The sequence below is a fragment of the Pelodiscus sinensis genome, chromosome 1 (genome assembly GCF_049634645.1).
Source record: "Pelodiscus sinensis isolate JC-2024 chromosome 1, ASM4963464v1, whole genome shotgun sequence".
Lineage (NCBI taxonomy): Eukaryota > Metazoa > Chordata > Testudines > Trionychidae > Pelodiscus > Pelodiscus sinensis.
The window spans coordinates 63,616,643-63,635,778 of NC_134711.1; the positions used below are offsets into that span (position 1 = coordinate 63,616,643).

At 48.6% G+C, this 19,136-nt stretch overlaps 1 protein-coding gene across 3 annotated transcripts in view; it reads right to left on the reverse strand.

Annotated features, from left to right (window-relative positions):
* Window positions 1-19,136, reverse strand: part of CPM (carboxypeptidase M) — an 80,262-nt gene that overhangs the window by 29,842 nt on the left and 31,284 nt on the right. For 2 of the 3 annotated variants that reach the window (XM_075931535.1, XM_025183885.2), the window contains one exon: window positions 15,443-15,540. The exons of the other annotated variant lie outside the window; for it this stretch is intronic. In XM_075931535.1, coding sequence (XP_075787650.1) covers window positions 15,443-15,540 — 98 coding nt within the window. The remainder of the gene's footprint in view (window positions 1-15,442; window positions 15,541-19,136) is intronic. 3 annotated transcript variants of the gene reach the window in all.

The following is a 19,136-nucleotide window of genomic DNA, read 5'->3' on the forward strand; positions in this document are numbered from 1 at the left end:
CTTCCACCCCCAGAAGCCCGCAGAGCCAGCCCAGTCCTCCCCATCGGGGGCTCGTACCCCATTCCTCCCTCACCTCCTTCCACTTACCCTTCCCTAGCCCCCCTTCTTATTGATGTACAAAATAAAGATAACGTTTCTTCCAACATTGACTCTGTCTTTATTGAAAAAAACTGGGGGAGACTGGGAAAAGGAGGTGGGAGAGGGGAAGAGAAAGGCTGGGAGAGGGGAGGGCAACTAACATGATCAGGGGTTGGGAACAGGTCCCAGATGAAGAAAGGCTACAGAGACTGGGACTGTTCAGCTTAGAAAAGAGGAGACGGAGGGGGGACAGGATAGAGGTCTCTAAAAGCAGGGGTTGGGTGGAGAGGGTGCATTCAGAAAAGTTCTTCCTGAGTTCCCATCAAGAAGGACTAGAGGACACCAAAGGAAAGGAATGGGTAGCAGGCTTCAAACTAGTAAGAGAAAGTTGTTCTTGACAAAGCAAATAGTTAACCTGTGGAACTCCTTGCTGCAGGAGGCTGTGAAGGCTACAACTAGAACAGAGTTGAAAGGGAAGTGAGATAAAGTGATGGAGGTTGGGTCAATGGAGTCCTATTAGCCAGAGGGTAGGAGTGGTGTCCCTGCCCAAAGTTTGTGGAAGGCTGGAGAGGGATGGCACGAGACAAATGGCTTGGTCATTGTCTTCGGTCCATCCCCTCCAGGGTCCCTAGGGTTGGCCGCTGTCGGCAGACAGGCTACTGGGCTAGATGGACCTTTGGTCTGACCCAGTACGGCCATTGTAAGCTCAGGGCTCAGTGTCGGGGGTCTCAGTGGACCCCCTTGATTTTCATGCACACCTGGTCCTGGGTGGCCAGGCTGGCAGCTCTCCTGCCCTAGACGGCCACTTTCCTGTGCCTAGTGCGGAGATCGTGGACGAGGTCCACGATGTCCGCACTAGCCCAGGAAGGTGCCCGCCTCTTGCGGTCCAGGGCAAGCTCCCGGGAGCCGCCAGCCTGGTCCCGGCAAGAGGGGGTGGGCTGGGGGGCATCGGGTGGGTGGCGCTGTGCCGTGCCAGGTGCAGGGTCTGCTAGCTGGGTGCTGGCAGGCTTGCACCTGGCACGGGCACCGTAGCCAGCCCGTGCCCCTTTAAGGGGTCCGGGGCTGGGAGGGGGGCATAGAGTTTCCCTGGTGTTGGCCAGAGTGGCCACCAGGGAAACCTGGGGAGGGCTAGCCTCCCACTAGTTCGAACTAAAGGGCTACACAGCCCTTAGTTCGAACTAGCTAGTTCGAACTAGGCGTTAGTCCTCGTAAAATGAGGTTTACCTAGTTCGAACTAAGCGCTCCGCTAGTTCGATTCAAATTCGAACTAGCGGAGCGCTAGTGTAGCACCTATTAAAGTTAGTTCGAACTAACGTCCGTTAGTTCGAACTAACTTTGTAGTGTAGACATACCCCCAGGGCGGAGAGGTAAATCCCTGACAGCTCAGCCTGTTTCAGGCAGATTCCCTGCTGAGCTAGTTTCAGAGGGGTAACTATGTTAGTCTGCTATAGAAAAAACTTAAACAATTACTAGGCCTGCAGCACCTTGGAGACTACCATTTACACAGTCCAAAAGGACCTGAAACAAAATTCCCAGCTTGGGTTGCACTTTATTAAATAAAAAAAGTTGAAATAAATCTCTCTCTCTGGGGCTCAGGTATTGCAAACTGCTTCTCTGTGAGGTCTGCAATCCCTACAAGCTCCTTTCCCTTAAATGCCATCAAACTGAGAAGTTCTTCTATCAGGCTCAGATGTCTTTAATTGCCTAGATGGTCTCATTCTCTTTAAATTTAGCTCTTTGTGGCTAGTCTAGACTTGGACTTCCCTTAAAAGAGCAAGCAACGCAATGACAGGGAGATGTAGGGAAAAGGAAACCAATTTAGATGTTAGGGAAGAGTGAACATTTACAGGGAAGAAGGCAGCTGATCCAGGACGTGTATGGTGGCGTATTTACTCAAGGGTATAACAGATGAGGTTCTTTGGAACAGACCTGTAACAATCTTGGGATTCACTAAAACAGCAAACCCTTGAATGAGAGGGGAATAAAACTTTAATAAAACCAGAGAGCTTCTATAATAAGCTCCTGCACTCAGCCATATGATGTTCCCAACCTTCAGGGCACATCTCTAAATTCCCACACTCACAGCACTGTCCCTTATGAGGGATCAGCTCTAAAACAATCTTTAATCTTCCTTATTAAAGAAAAAATACATTGTGTGTGAGTAAAAGTAAGAGTTAAATAGTTAACAATTGACACACACTAAAGTCTCCCTCCATCTACATTCTATTACATTTCCATAAGCCCACTGTGTCAACTACCTAGAAAGGAGAAGTTACCAGCACTTTATTCTTGACCACGCACTTTCCTCAAATACCCCTTCTCCTATTCTGTTCTCAGTTTCAGTCTTTCATTAGGGTTTGAGTCATTTTCTTGTTCCCTGAGAGTTGTTTCTTTGTGCATCCATGGTAAAGGGTCATTCAGATGGGAAATACCATAGTCCACTTCAGCTGTCAATAGGTTTGAACTTTCTGGGATTACTCATCAGGATCAGAATCAACTTTTCTGGGTCCTAATGTGTGGACATGGCCCTGCCCACTATCAGCTTCTTTCCCCAACCTTGAGGCTCTGTCCATTACTCACAATAGGAGAGGAGAAGACAGAAAGGAGCAACCAGTGGGGAGGAATGGAGAGGAGTGAATGCCAAGAGGCTGAATGGGGACAAGACCTCAGAGTGGAGTGGCCCAGCCCTGAAGCGCCATTGAGAATCCAGTACTGTTACTCAGAGCCTTTTGATTGTGCAATCTTTTAGCCTGTATCTAGAAACTTTTATTGTTTTTATGATACTCATCACTAGATGGTACTCTCAATGGCTGGCAATTACACTGTCGATAGCCTTTGAGAAGAAAGCAAAGTGAAGACTGTTTAGGCAGTTCAGGTTGCTCTGGATATCTGAATGCATGGACCTGTGCTGTCTGGAAAAAATACTAGTGCAGAAGGAGAGACATTGATTTTCACCAAAGAGAGGTAATGGCTGAAGAGTCAGCTGGAGTGTCCAGCTAGTCCCTGGCTCCACTGCGCTGCCCCTTTGAAGTGCCGTTCCTGTGCTTTAAAGGGACAGCGCTGCATGGAGCCCAGGGTCAGCTGGGAACTCCAGCTGATCTCAGGCTCCTAATGCACTGCCCCTTTGAAACACACTGGTGGCATTTCAAAGGGGCAGCGCAGCATTAACACCTGCGATTAATGAGTTAAAAAATTAACGCATTAATTCTGCCCTGCATTAATTGCAGACGTTAACGCACATCAAAAGACATCCCTAATTAAAAGCACTATGCACGTTATGGAAGAACATTAATCCTCTGCCTTTTTAAAATGTCACATTCTGTTGAATGGACTTTGAAGATTTCCAAAGTATAACCCCCCCCACCCCAAACCAAATCTATCATAGTGCTACTGGCCTTTCTAGTTACAGGGTGGGAGGAGACTTTGCACAATTCTCTGCCCCCAAGCCCTGATTGGCCTGGAGGCAGGGGAGCATGGGATGTTTCCTCCCACTGCTAGGGGCATGGGAGCCTAGGGGAAACCTAGGGATGGGGGGGCAAAGGCACTCTCCCACCCCCAGACCAATCATAGTCTGTGGGTAGAGAAGCTCAGAAGAATCAGGGCCGGCTCTAGGTTTTTTGCTGCCCCAAGCAAAAACATTTTTGGCTGCCCCCTCCCCTTTTTTGTTGGCTTTTACACCTTTGCACTTCAAAATTTTGTTTTGTTTTGTTTTGGTGACAGAGACAAGATTTCCAGCTCACACAAAGCTCTTTTTCAAGAGTGGGAAATGTACCTTAAATCTCTACTTTATTGTTCTTATAGAAACAGGCTACTTTTTAATTGTGGTTTGAATGCATGAAAAACTATTAACCCAAACAGTTTATATTTCCTTAACTAAGTACCAAAAATAGAAGGGAGAACTTGTGCCACATCTAAAACTTAAATCGTTTATGGCTATACTTAATCAATCTTCAAACTAATTACAATCAGCTAACAATGCCACTGTTTTAACATACTTGTCAACCAATTATGTTAACTATAGCACATAAGACATCTAAACTACATCAATAAATAGTTGTATTGTTAAACTAGATTTGTTTTGGAATGCTAAGCTGCGGCGAGCCCTGCTCACTAGCCGCGCTGTACAGTGATCTGCACATGGGTGAATAGATTACATAGATTGTCGAGCCCTGGTTATCAGATAAACTGAGATCAGTGGGCGTGCATGTGCACAGTATTTTTGTGTGTCCATCTTTTTAGTAGCCATTATATATTCAAGTTTATGAGATGTTAGAGGGAGTAGAGAGTTGTATGTGCCCAATACAACTATATATGGAATGAAGCTTGCCTTAGAGACATCAAAAGAGAAGTTACTCACCCTGTGAAGTAACGATTGTTCTTCGAGATGTGCCCCGTGGGTGCTCCACTCTAGGTGTCGGGTCCCGTCCCGGCGCCGCAGCTCGGAGACTTTTCATAGCCGTGCTCCCGCCGGCTCGCGCATGCGTGATTCACCAGGATAGCGTTCGCGCCTTTGATCAGCCGCGCGCGAGCCGGCAACCGTCCGTTCCTCTCATCCGCTCATCTGAAAGAGACATTAAGAAGAGAAATTTTTCCGGAGCAGGGAGGAAGGGCGGGTCGTGGAGCACCCACGGGGCACATCTCGAAGAACAATCGTTACTTCACAGGGTGAGTAACTTCTCTTTCTTCTTCGAGTGGCCCCGTGGGTGCTCCACTCTAGGTGACTTCGGAGCAGTACACAGAGCAGAATCACAGCGCTCCGGAACCAAGACTATCAGCACGGTTTAGTACTGCTGTAGCTACGGAGAAATCTGAAGCAAAGTGTTCTACTATAGCGTAATGTTTCATAAAAGTTCCATATGAAGACCATGTTGCTGCTCTACAAATATCGCGAAATGACACTCCACTGAGGAAGGCCGTAGTGGCAGCCACTGCCCTAGTTGAATGAGCTTTAGGGCGAGAGGGGAGAGGCTTCCCTCGCAGCGAATGACACATTGATATACATAAAACTATGAGCTTAGAAATATGCTGAGAAGTTAAAGGCTGTCCTTTTGAGTGACCCGCTATTGCAACCAACAGACGGTCTGTTTTCCTAAAGCCCTGTGTTCTGTCGATGTAGAACGCCAATGCCCTTCTCACGTCCAGAGTATGTAAGTGCGCTGCTTGAGTTGAGGTATGAGGTTTCGGAAAGAAGCACGGTAAGACCACCGGTTCATTTATGTGGAATTCAGAAGACACCTTCGGAATAAACGCTGGATGGGTCCTCAAGGTTACTGATTCTTTCGAGAAAACTGTGTATGGCGGAGAAGCCATGAAGGCTGCTATCTCACTCACTCTGCGAGCTGAGGTGAGGGCTAAGAGAAAAACCAGTTTGAGCGTAAGTAAGTGTAGTGTTACTGTGGCTAAGGGCTCGAAAGGGGGACGAGTCAAAGTTTGTAGGACCAGGTCCAGATTCCATGCGGGGGGGGGGAGGTCTCCGCGGGGGATGGAGATTCAAGAGGCCCTTCAGAAATCTCTTCGTAGTGGGGTGAGCAAACAACGAACTATCGCCAACCCTATGATGGAATGCATTAATTGCTGCCAGATGCACCCGTAGCGATGCAATTGTCAAACCATTGTCATGAAGTTGCAAGAGATAGTCCAGTACACAAGGTAAGGGTGCAGAACGCGAGTCCACTTTATTGTCTGCACACCATGCTTGGAACTTTGCCCACTTAGCTGTGTAAGCAGTACGAGTAGATTGTTTCCGGCTATGCATCAACACTTGTTTGACTCGTTGGGAGCAGGATTGCTCGGAATCGGTAAACCAGTCAGCATCCACGCAGTGAGGTGTAGGACCTCCGGTCGCGGGTGACTGAGGAATCCGTTGTCCTGGGTCAACAGATTCGGAAGGGAAGGTAGAGGATATGGCACTTTCACTGACATCTGGTGAAGCGTTGAGAACCAAGGCTGGCGAGCCCATGCTGGCGCGAGAAGGATTACCCGAGCTTTGTCTACGTTGATCTTTTCGAGAACTCTGGGAATTAACACTACTGGTGGGAAAGCATACAGTAATGACGTCCCCCAATGGAGAAGGAAGGCGTCCCCCAGCGAATGACGTCCTATCCCGGCTCTTGAACAATAATTGGGACATTTCGAATTGAGTTCTGTCGCAAACAGGTCTATCGCTGGAAATCCCCACCGACCGAAGATGCGATTCAGTATGTCCGAGCGAATCTCCCACTCGTGGTCGTGTGGAAAGCGCCTGCTGAGAGAATCCGCTACTACATTGTCGGTACCCGGCAGGTAGGAAGCTGTTAGAACAGTGTTGTTGGTAATACACCAATTCCATAAACGGATGCTCTCCGTGCAAAGAGAACGGGATCGCGCCCCTCCTTGCTTGTTTATATAAAACATAGTCGCCATGTTGTCTGTTAAAATCCTTGTCGTTGTATTTCGAATGCGTGACTGAAAATGCCTGCACGCGTGTCGCACCGCTCTCAATTCTAGCACATTGATGTGCAAAAGCATTTCTCTTGTCGACCACCGTCCCTGGACCGTGAGATTGCCCATGTGGGCTCCCCAGCCTATGAGGGAGGCATCTGTCGTTATTTGTATAGTAGGTTGGGGGCGATGAAATGGAACGCCCATGAGGAGATTGGTCGGGTTGACCCACCACTGGAGGGATTCCCGGACATACTGCGGCACCACTAGAGGTCTGTGGATACCGTGCTTCAATGGGATGTAAACCGTAGCTAACCAGTGTTGGAGGCAACGAAAACGTAACCTTGCGTTGGGCACGACGATGGTGGCAGCCGCCATATGCCCCAACAGTTGTAAACAGACACGTGTGGGAATCGTTGGAGCGTGGACCACCGTGTGCACCAATTCCTTGATCATTGTAAAACGTTCCATCGGTAAATACGCGCGAGCCGTGGTTGAATCGAGGCGTGCACCTATGAACATGAGATTTTGGGATGGAACTAGTGTTGACTTCTTCAAATTTATGAGAAGACCCAGGGTAGCAAACTCGTCGGACACTGTCCGAACCATATGACACGTTTCCATGTTGGTCGTACCTTTTAGAAGGCAATCGTCCAAGTAGGGAAATATCGTTACCCCTAATCTGCGTAGGTGGGCCGCGACCACTGCTAGCATCTTGGTGAAGACTCTGGGAGCACATGCCAGGCCGAATGGAAGAACCCTGTACTGGTAATGTTCGCTCCCCAGTTGGAACTGAAGGAAGTGTCTGTGTGCCACGTGAATCTCTACGTGGAAATAAGCGTCTTGCAAGTCGAGGACTGCAAACCAATCTTTTTCGTTCAACGACGGCAGAATGGTCGATAAAGCTACCATCTTGAAACGCTGCTTTCGAAGGTGCCGGTTCAGTCTTCGAAGGTCCAGGATGGGCCTCCATCCTCCCGACTTCTTTGGTGTGAGGAAATAACGGTAGTAAAAGCCTTTCCCCCAAAACTGCTTGGGAACTCTCTCTATCGCCCCGATGGTGAGCAAACGTTGAACTTCTTGCTCCAATAGATTCTCGTGAGAGGGGTCCCTGAAGAGGGACAGGGAGGGGGGAGTGGTAGGGGAAATAGAGAGAAAAGGGATGGAGAGGCCGGATTGAACTACCTCTAGCACCCATCTGTCTGTGGTGATCGTAGACCAATGGTGGTAAAAAGAGCGTAAACGATGGTGAAAAAGATGGTGAGATTCCGCATTGACTATGGAAGATTGGTTTGTATCCTCGACAAGCAAGTCAAATCTGTTGCTTAGTAGACTGTTGATTGCCCGAACGGTTCTGTTGTGGTCGCTTGCGCTGGGGGCGCTGTCTAGGACGCTGGTTGTCGAAGGGCCGTGATTGTTGTCTAGGGAAATTGAAGTCATACCTCCATTGGTATGGGAAATAACGCCTACGTTTGAAGGAAGGTGTATACATCCCCAGTGTACGTAAAGTGGTGCGTGAGTCTTTTCCCGAATGGAGGACCTCATCGGTGTTTGCCGCAAAAAGTTTAAGTTTGTCAAAGGGCAGATCCTCCACCTTGCTCTGCCACTCCTTCGGTGCCCCTGCGGACGAAAGCCAAGATGATCTCCTCATGGCTATACCAGTAGCAGCGGCCCGAGCTGCTGTGTCAGCCACATCCATAGCGATCTGGAGCGCAGCGCTACACGATGTGTACCCTTCCTGCACTATTGCTTTCAGGAGTGGCTTCTTGGTGTCTGGGAGATGGTGCAATAAATCCGCTAATTTGGAGTAATTATCAAAATTATGGTTTGATAGGTGGGCTGAGTAATTCGCAATGCGAAGTAAGAGTGTAGCTGACGAGTACACTTTCCTCCCAAATATATCCAATTTTTTATTGTCCTTGTCTGAAAGGGGATTTCTGTACTGTGGCACCTTACTCCTACGTTGCGCTGCGTCCACTACTAGTGAATTGGGTTGGGGGTGATTAAATAAAAAGTCCAACCCCTTCGCTGGAACAAAATATTTTCTATCAGCCTTTTTACTTGTAGGTGCAATTGATGTTGGGGTTTGCCATATGTCGTCCGCTACTTCCATAATCGCCTCATCGATTGGTAGCGCTACTTTCGCACGTTGTTGTGGGCGGATATTCTTCAGAAGGCGATGTCTCTTAACAGGCACATCTGCTAATTGGATGTCCTGTGTGTCTGCCACTCGTTTGAAGAGATCCTGAAAATGTTTCAGATCGTCCGGTGGGGAGATTTCAGCTGGGCAAATTGCTTCATCCGGGGAAGACGATGGGCAGTCCGCCGGGGAAGTTTCCGGTTTAGGTTCTTCCGTTTCTGATAGTTGACCCTCCTCTGGTTCGGATTGGTCTAACTGAATTGTTGAGCTTTTGACTGGAGAAGGTGAGTGTAGTGATTGTGATTTATGGTGTGAGTAGTCCGTTAACGGTGATTGGCAGATGTGAGAAGACCCTCTGTGCGATAAAGGTGAACGATGACGGTAGAGGCGATCGTCATACGATCTATGATATCGGTCACAGCAACGTTCAGAGCGTGACGGAGAGGGGTATCGGGAAGAACGTGCGCTATCATGCTGGATATAATAAACGCAGCAGGGGGAGCGCCTCACCGATCCGTATCTCGAGAGACGGGAGGGCGACCGGGATTGTGAACGGGATCGATGTGCATCTAAATACACCGCATCCCTATAACCATGCCGACTGTACATCATCCGAGCGGGGGAAAAATAGTCGTGATAGCGACTCCGCCCTCTTGGTGAAGCAGGTGGGGAAAAAGACCTGTGTCTGTGATGGGTCTTTGATAATGACTTCCTATGTGTTGGAGTCTGATCTCTACCCCGAGGTATAGGGGAACCAGTCACCGATTGAGGATGGGACGGTGCCGGAGAGGCCAGCTGCTGCTGATCTAATGCCGGTGCCAGCAGGATGCCCGGTGCCGGAGTTGACAAAGGTGCCGAGCCTGAGGCATTAGCGTGTTCTGCCTCAGGTTTCGGTGCTGGGGAAGACGGTGCCGACGTCACCGCCGGGGCAGGGGAGACAGGCGCCGATCCCCCGGGCGCCGTTGAAGCCGCTGAAGACGGTGCCGGGACGCTGGTCAGTTGCGGTGCCGGCGCGCTTGTCAGTTTCAAGGCGCGGGAAACTGAAGCCGCTGCCGGCTTGCTTGTCAATTGCGGCTCCACTCCCTGTGTTGGTGCTGAAGCCGCTCTGGCTCTAGATGATGAGGGCTCCTTTGTGCTGTTCCCCGTGAGTCATGTGGACCCCCCGGAGGTCACTTTAGACGCCGCTGCCGGGGTTGAAGCTGCCGCAGGGAGGGAGCGCGCCCGGGGCGGCTTTGCCGCTTGGGAGTCAGTCGGTCCCGGAGAAGCCACTCTCCGCTTGTGCTGGGAGATTTTTGTGGCTGCTGGAGGGGTAGGGTCAGGCTGCAATGCCTTACCGAACATGAACATACGTAGTTTCATCTCCCGCTCCCTCCGGGCTCTCGAAGTTAGTTTGCGGCAATGGGTGCACTTGTCGGGGACATGAGTGTCTCCCAGGCACCTAATACAAGTATCATGGCCGTCAGCCGTTGGCATGGCTTCTCGGCAGACCGAACATTTCTTGAAACCAGTTGATCCTGGCATTTTGAGTCAGAGTTATGGAAAGATTGAAACTTGTTTAACCCACTGCGGTTAGTCAATTTCACAGCTTCGCGCTTAGCCGCAGCGCTTCAGAGTGAAAAACAGTTTTAAGAACTACTTTTTTTTTTTTTTAAACAAGAGAACAGGTAAAGTGAACAGGAACACAGCTAACCCTAAGAACTCTAACTATTTACAGGTAGACAACTATCTAAACATGACTAGATAAGAGATCAGGGAGCTCCGACCGCGACCTGAGGCGGTTGAGAGGAACTGACGGTTGCCGGCTCGCGCGCGGCTGATAAAGGCGCGAACGCTATCCTGGTGAATCACGCATGCGCGAGCCGGCGGGAACACGGCTATGAAAAGTCTCCGAGCTGCGGCGCCGGGACGGGACCCGACACCTAGAGTGGAGCACCCACGGGGCCACTCGAAGAAGAACACAAAAGTTTATCCAGATCAACGAAGTTTAATTCTTTAAAGACAAATCTATGAAACCACATGTGTGGTTCTTTGTAGAGCGTAGAACAGTTAATAGTGTGTGTGTGTGTGTGTGTGTGTGTGTGTGTGTGTGTGTGTGTGTGTGTGTGTGTGTGTGTGTGTGTGTGTGTGTGTGTGTGTTGGTTCTACTTCTACTACAACCATGACCAAGAGAAATATACTAGGAACAGACTTCAAAGGGTCCGTAAGGCTGAGGCTGTCGGGGCCTAGGGGCTAGGGGGAGAGGCCGGGGGCTGGGCCAGCGGGCTGAGTGTTTGTAGGTTTGTCAGGTGTCTGGTATTTTCTGATTTTTTACCGAACAGGCAAAAATACTGGACACATGGCAACCTTAGGCAGAAAGGGGACATCTTACCTGGGATTTCCATACGACCGTGGTCCCCAACACGGTGCCCCTGGGCGCCATGGCGCCCGCGGGGGCATTCGTGTGCGCCCGCCACGTGCTCGGGGCTGGCCTGGCCCTGGGCACGTGGCGCATGCACAGTGCCAGAGCCGGCTCCAGGCGCATGGTGAGCACCGGCCCCGAGCGCTTGGAGGAGGGGGGGGCGCCGGCCCCGGGCGCGCGGCGCTTGGGGGGAAGGGGGCACCGGCCCCGGGCGCGCGGCGCTTGGAGGGAGGGGGCGCCGGCTCCGGGCGCACGGAGCTTGGGGGGGGGAGGGGGCGCTGGCCCCGGGCACGCGGCGCTTGGAGTTGGCCCCGGGCACTTGGAGTTGGCCCCGGGCACTTGGAGGAGGGGCGGGGGGCGCCGGCCCCGGGCGCGCGGCTATGGGGGGGGCGTGCGGCTATGGGGGGGCCCCGCCCCCTGGCGCCCGGTGGGCGAACGGCCACGCCCCCTGGCGCCCGGCAACCTCCACAGGTTGAGGACCACTGCCATACGATGTAGGTGGAGGGGTGGCTGATGGCTTGGAGTGGGGAGGCTCTCGGAGGAGGTAGCGGCCGCCGGGGAGGAGCAGGACTCAGGACTAGGAGACAGGGGTGGCCAGCAGGCTCCGGGGTAGGTGCACATGGCGCCAGTGCTGGCTGCACAGCCACGGTGTCTCCTGCAGCCCTTTAAATTGGTGGGGCGGGTCAGGGAGGGGCTAGGTGTTGCTGGGGAAGGGGAGGAGCAGCGGAGGAGACGGGGGCGGCCAGCAGGCTCCGTGGCACATTGGGCCACGGCCCTTTAAATCAGTGGGGCGGGACAGGGCGGGGCTAGGCGTTGATGTGGGAGGGGAGGAGCAGTAGAGGAGACAGGGGCGGCCAGCAGGCTCTGGGGCACATTGGTGCTGTCAGCTGGCTACGCACACCTGCGGCGTTTCCCAGCCGTGACTCTTTAAATCGGCGGAGCGGGGCTAGGCGTTGCCAGGGATGGTACCAGCTGCTTACCTGAAATGCCGTTCCTGGCAAAGTGTCGCCCCAAGCACCTGCTTGATTTGCTGGTGCCTAGAGCCGGCCCTGGGAAGAATCCTGTCCCTATTCCTTCCGTTTGAGGCCGTGCCCCTTCTGGTGAGGCCCAAAAATTTCTGAAGTGGCCCCTGGCAAAAAATTATTGCCAATCCCTGCTATAGAATGAAGTCTATAGAATTCCCTGTCATATTTGGGAGTCTACATCAGGGAGATATGATCAGTTCTGAGGGAAAAATTCAAGGTATCTTGAACATGCCTATTAAAAGTAGTTACAGCTTTGTTTTAAAAGGGACTTGAGAGTAAGAAATAGATGAAATAATTGAAGAAAGGAGAAATAAGTGAAAAAATGAAATCCGAACCATTCCATGATAGTCTGGTATATGCTTATAGATACAGTAGATATTGCATAATAGGACTACAGTGATAGCCAATGTATCTTTAATAAATACATTCTTTCCACACTGTGTTGAGATCTATGAGTTTGTTTTGTATTCATAATGTGGCTGAGACCAGTTTATGTGCTGCATTTATAGTAATGGTCACCAATGCAAAGGCTGCCTTCATAAAGTCTGCTGACTCTAAAGAGGGCAAATATTTCTCACTTTTGACCTTACTTGGTGTCTCTATTACTGCTGATAAGGCTGTAGTACTTTCCCAGGGTATGTCTACACTACAAAGTTAGTTCGAACTAATGGACGTTAGTTCGAACTAACTTTCATAGGTGCTATACTAGCGCTCCGTTAGTTCGAATTTAATTCGAACTAACGGAGCGCTTAGTTCGAACTAGGTAATCCTCATTCCACGAGGATTAAGCCTAGTTCGAACTTACTAGTTCGAATTAAGGGGTGTGTAGACCCTTAATTCGAACTAGTGGCAGGCTAGCCCTCCCCAGGTTTCCCTGGTGGCCAGTCTGGTCAACACCAGGGAAACTCTACTGCCCCCCTCCCGGCCCCGGACCCCTTAAAGGGGCACGGGCTGGCTATGGTGCCCGTGCCAGGTGCAAGCCTGCCAGCACCCAGCCAGCAGACCCTGCACCTGGCACGGCACAGAGCCACCCAACCGATGTCCCCCAGCCCACCCCCTCTTCCCGGGACCAGGCTGGCGGCTTCCGGGAGCTTGCCCTGGACCGCAAGAGGCGGGCACCTTCCTGGGCTAGTGCGGACATCATGGACCTCGTCCACGATCTCCGCACTAGGCACAGGAAAGTGGCCGTCTAGGGCAGGAGAGCTGCCAGCCTGGCCACCCAGGAGCAGGTGTGCATGAAAATCAAGGGGGTCCACTGAGACCCCCGACCCTGAGCTTACAATGGCCGTCCTGGGTCAGACCAAAGGTCCATCTAGCCCAGTAGCCTGTCTGCCAACAGCGGCCAACCCTAGGGACCCTGGAGGGGATGGACCAAAGACAGTGACCAAGCCATTTGTCTCGTGCCATCCCTCTCCAGCCTTCCACAAACCTTGGGCAGGGACACCACTGCTACCCCCTGGCTAATACCACTCCATGGACCCAACCTCCATCACTTGATCTCACTTCCCTTTAAACTCTGTTCTAGTTCTAGCCTTCACAGCCTCCTGCAGCAAGGAGTTCCACAGGTTGACTCTTTGCTTTGTGAAGAACAACTTTCTGTTACTAGTTTGAAGCCTGCTACCCATTCCTTTCCTTTGGTGTCCTCTAGTCCTTCTATTATGGGAACTAATGAAGAACTTTTCTGTATGCACCGTCTCCACCCAACTCCTGCTTTTAGAGACCTCTATCCTGTCCCCCCTCCGTCTCCTCTTTTCTAAGCTGAAAAGTCCCAGTCTCTTTAGCCTCTCTTCATATGGGACCTGTTCCCAACCCCTGATCATTTTAGTTACCCTCCCCTCTCCCAGCCTCTCTCTTCCCCTCTCCCACCTCCTTTTCCCAGTCTCCCCCAGTTTTGTTCAATAAAGACAGATTCCATTTTGGAAGACATGTTATCTTTATTTTGTACATCAAGAAGAGGGGCTAGGGAAGGGTAAGTGGAAGGAAGTGAGGGAGGAATGGGGCACGAGCCCCCGATGGGGAGGACTGGGCTGGCTCTGCAGGCTTCTGGGGGTGGAAGCTCTCCTGCAGCCCCCCAATTGCCCCCTCTCCCCAGATGGCAGCCTGCGGCAAGTGCAGCCGGTCTGATGGCCGAGTGCTGTGATGTGCCCAGTGTGGGCACTCAGGGCACTTCAAGCCAGGACTGCTTTGCAAGCGGGGCACCCCTGAGAACTGTCTGTCCAGGGTGGGGATCGGGACCCTTTAAGCACAGACCTCGGCTAGCCTGAGGCAGCATCTCCACGCTCTAAGTCCTCCTCTGATGCCCTGCCGGCACTGCTTCCGGCCATCCTTAACCCCCCTTCAGGGTCCACTTAATGTGGACGCACTAGTTCGAATTAGCAAAACGCTAATTCGAACTAGTTTTTAGTTCTAGATGCGTTAGTTCGAATTAGCTTAGTTCGAATTAACTAATTTGAACTAAGTTAGTTTGAATTAGTGCTGTAGTGTAGACATACCCCCAGAAAGGTTGTTACATCTATGACTCATTGCGAGTTATGTTAAGATCTCCAGGCATTATCCAGAATAAGGATATGTAAAGATTCCTCCATGTCTGCCAGCTCACACAGGTATCAACTGATGCAAGAGGAAGTCTAACGTGCTCTGTGTAAAGTGCTCAACTCTGCAACCTAACATTTAACTTCTGTGGACTTTCTGAACAAGGTCCATATACCATGCTCTGAATAATTAATGTGTTCTCTTACTAGTGGCCCTCACTGGTGATTTATAATGGAGAAAAGAGAAAATGGAGAAAATGCCTTCTCTTTCTGATACATTAAGGAGGCCTTGTTTTCCTCAGGGGGAAAAACTATTAGAAATTCATCTTTTTCCTGGAGTGGAAAAAGAATGGAGAACTAATGAAAATGGCAGTATTACAGACCCAAGGGAGAGAAAGTTGAGCTATTAAAGAGAAATTTTATAGTAGACTGTTAATCTTTTTGAAGGTTTTTATTAAGTGAAGACCTCACACAGTGACCTTCCAGCAATCAATCTCTCTGTCACACACACCCTCAGCCAGCTCTTGCAGAGCAATCTCTCTCACACACCCTGCACCCTCCCTCCTGGTGCACGCACGCACACATAGAGTCCTTAGCACTACTTGGGCCATAGCTGAGCTTTTTTAGATTGAAGAAAAATAAACATATTTATACATACATCTTTAAGAGATACAAAGGGCACAGGGCCATTTCAAGTCCTCTGTATGTCACCTTTTAAGAATTTGTAAGAAATTGTTAGGGCACAGCAAGCCCTAATAATTAATCGGAACATAAACAAAATTCCTTTTAAGATCTTTGTAAATGTTTTTTTATAAATTTTATTTTTTTAAAATTGAAATTATGGACATACCTCATCCCCATGCATATTGGCAATATACTTGAACTCCGGTATGCCAATTGTATGTTCAGTTGGAAATCTTCCCAGAACAAGAACCCACAGTTCTCTACCTTTAAAAAGGGGAAGGGGTAAAGTACTGTTAAGTGTAAATTTACACAAACAAAAGGTTAGAAATCCTACATATTCTCCCACTTTTTTCCCAGTGTACCCTTCATATAGCATAAAAATGTTTTTATAAGACTTCAGAACTGTACTTTGTCTTCAAAGTAGGGATGTGAAGGACTAGTCGACTAACCAATAAGCTTTTGACTAGTCGCTCCTCCCCTTTGCTGCCTCTATCAGAAAGAAGCAGCAAGGGGGGGGGGGGGGGAAGCAAGAGGTACTTCAAAGTGGCAGCACCATGTGGAGCCTGGGGTCAGACCTCCGGCTCCCCATGGCACTGCTGCTTTGAAACCCCCTTGTGGGCTGTTTCCACACTTCAAAAGGTGGAGATGCCCTATCAACTAGTCAAATAGTCGATGCAAAATGCATCGACTATTCGATTAGTCAATTACCTGCAATTTAACATCCCTATTTCAAAGCCCAAGTTAAAAAATGTACAAAGGTATTCTTTTGTAAAATACTCCTGAAAATGCAGGTATTACTCACCCAGATAGAATAGCTCAGAAAACTCTTTTAAATTCAGGTTTATTGAATAAGAGAGAGGATATGGTTAGGAAAACTTACTGTAAGTGACAAGAAAACAAAACAGTTTCCTGAGAGACAGGAAAAATATTTCAACGCCAGTAAAGTAGGAGCATCATCTTGCAAAATAAAATATAATTAATTGTTGGAGAGACGTCTGGAGCCACTGAAGTAACTATAAAAAAATTTCTCTGAGATCAACAAGGATAAGAAATGAGTCTCAAAAACAAAATTAACTGTAATGGATTACCATCTATAGCAATGGCTTTTTGTTGTTGGGGACCTGTTTTGCTACCATTATTCATGGGAGCAGTCTCATTGCAGGATCAGGGCCTAGATTATCAAATTTAAGCCTGGCTGCCAAAATGCAACCAGATTTAGGTAGTAAGTCTGCCACTATTCAAAGCTACCAACTTTACTTTTCATTGAAGGGAAAGAGGTGACAGGAAAAAATAGATTTTCTGAAACTAAATTATTTCTAGTGGACCCAGGAACTACCCATATCAAAGCATCCTGTGTAAAATAAGCTAATGGATGGAGAGACAAGACCTGTCATATTTATACATGTAAATAAATGGATTCTGGGAGAAGTGTCTGGTCCAACTAGCAGCATGTCAAAGCTATAAAATTTTGAAGAAAAAAATAAGACTATATCTATTTTTTTTAAAGGATAGTATATTGAAGCATCTGTACATATTATATACACGAAGTTCTGTACCTGTATTATAGCAAAACTAAAGGTACATACTAACAGAAAACACTGCCTCACCTGATGGCTCCCTGGGCCTTTTTCCATATATTTAAACTTAACATGTTAAACCAAAAAAGCAGACCCCATGTAATGGATCACTTTGATACACATACACAGTTAGCCCTAAATCTGTCTTCGTTAAAGCTGACAGAATATTTGAACACACTAAACAAGAACTTTTGTGACTAGTCAAGCTTCTATTTGAAAATTAGAGGGATTTTACATTTGCGAATCTTCAAAACTGATCTGCATAATTCATTTAAAAAGAAAAACCTAAGTTTATGCCATACTTTAAAATATTTGGCTCATCAGTTGTGAGTTCTAATACCAAATATGCTGGATGATTGTTCAATACCAAACTGCTTTGCATAAAATGCTTATTTGGGAATATGTCAGTATACAATCCCCACTATATAATCTCCCTACCCCAAAAAAACCCAACCCAATAAAATACAAACTAGAATTTACCAACATTTGATTTAGGTTATTGTTCAACCAGATCTATTTACACCAAGTATGTGCCACAAACTTATTCACAATTAGTAATAACAGTACAAGTAGTCCCATGGAAGTCACTGGAACTGCCTTCCAAGTAAGTAATTCAATGTGAGGAAGAGTGGCAAAATCTGATTGCTCTTAATAAGGAAGATAAGAGACAATAGATTTGCATGCTGTAACTAACTATCTGAAGATATTATACTGCTACCCAACATCATAGTAACTGAGTGCCTTCTGTGTAAAATCTATAGCAATAGTGAAGTCACTAATGGACCTAATAGAATCTCTGGCACATATTCCTTGGGATAGGATGTTTTTTGGGGGAAAGAAAGAAGGGGAATTAGTAGGGGGATTGAGAATAAAAGGGCTGTTTAGATTGTCAGAACAATTTAAGATGGAACGTTTTGCAACACATCCTAAAAGATGGCAAGACTGGACTCACTAGATCACCCCGGAAGACTGTTTTACAGCTGGATCTCCTTGTCAGAGAATACCTGGTCCTCACCCTTTTTCACATGCTTCATTCTGGGCTGTGTGATCTGCCGTGTTCCAGAGAAATACAGCCTTCACAGTAGTTCTTAGAGCAAAATTTAGTCTTTGATGTAGCTAGGGCTTGACTCATTACTAATCAGCCTAAGATCTATAAAAGCATTATTTGTTATAGTATTCAAAACTTTAAAGCAGGATTTAAAAAATAAATTTCTCAATTTTGAAAAGCAAAGTTACTCACCTCGGTGCAGTAACTGTTGTTCTTCGAGATGGTCCCTGTGGGTGCTCCACAGTAGGTGCTGGGCTCGCCCCGGTGCCGCAGAATGAAGACTCTTCAGTAGCAGTGTTCGGCTGGACTGCGCATGCACGGCAATGTCTTGCGGTGTTCGCGCTCTTTTCTATGCTCACGCGATCCGTCCCCTTCCAGTTCCTTAAGGCTGCCTCGGAATCTGAGAGAAAGAAGAAAGAGAGACTCCGAAGCGGGGAGGAGGATGGGTAGTGGAACACCCACGGGGACCATCTTGAAGAATGACAGTGACTGCACCAGGGTGAGTAACTTCGCTTTCTTCTTTAAGTGGAGTCCCCGTGGGTGCTCCACAGTAGGTGACTGAGCAGCAATACCCCCATGAGCAGGAAGGTGGGATATGGAGTCCCTACTTGTTCGCTGATAAGAGCACTGCTGACACCACTGCAGCGTCTGAGAGCCATTTTTGTTGGATTGCGTAATGTTTAACAAACGTATCGTGATGACCAGGTGGCTGCCCTGCAGATGTTTTTCAGGGAAATGCCTTGAGGAAGGCTGTTGACGCTGCCATTGCTCTCGTAGAATGTGCTCAAGGCTGCGCTGGAAGTGATAAGCCCTTGGTGACATAAGCCTGGGTTATGCACGTGGTTATGAGTTTAGAAATACGCTGAGATGATAAAGGCTGTTCCTTAGATTTCTCAGCTAAAGAGACGATTAGGCGGTCTGTTTTCCTAAAAGATTTCATGCAGTCTATATAAAAGGCGAGGGCTCTACAGATGTCAAGTGTATGGAGAGACGTGTCACATAGTGAGGCGTGAGGCTTGGGTTAAAAGGAAGATAGGATAATAGGTTTGTTGATATGAAAGGACAAACAAACTCTAGGTATAAACGCTGGATGAGGCCTTAGGACTCCCGCATTTTTACTGAAGATAGTGTACAGCGGTGTTACCATAAGTGCTGATAACTCACTGATTCCGCATGCTGATGTAATTGCGAGAAGGAAGGCTACCTTCATAGTTAATGTTTGCAAAGGTATGGTG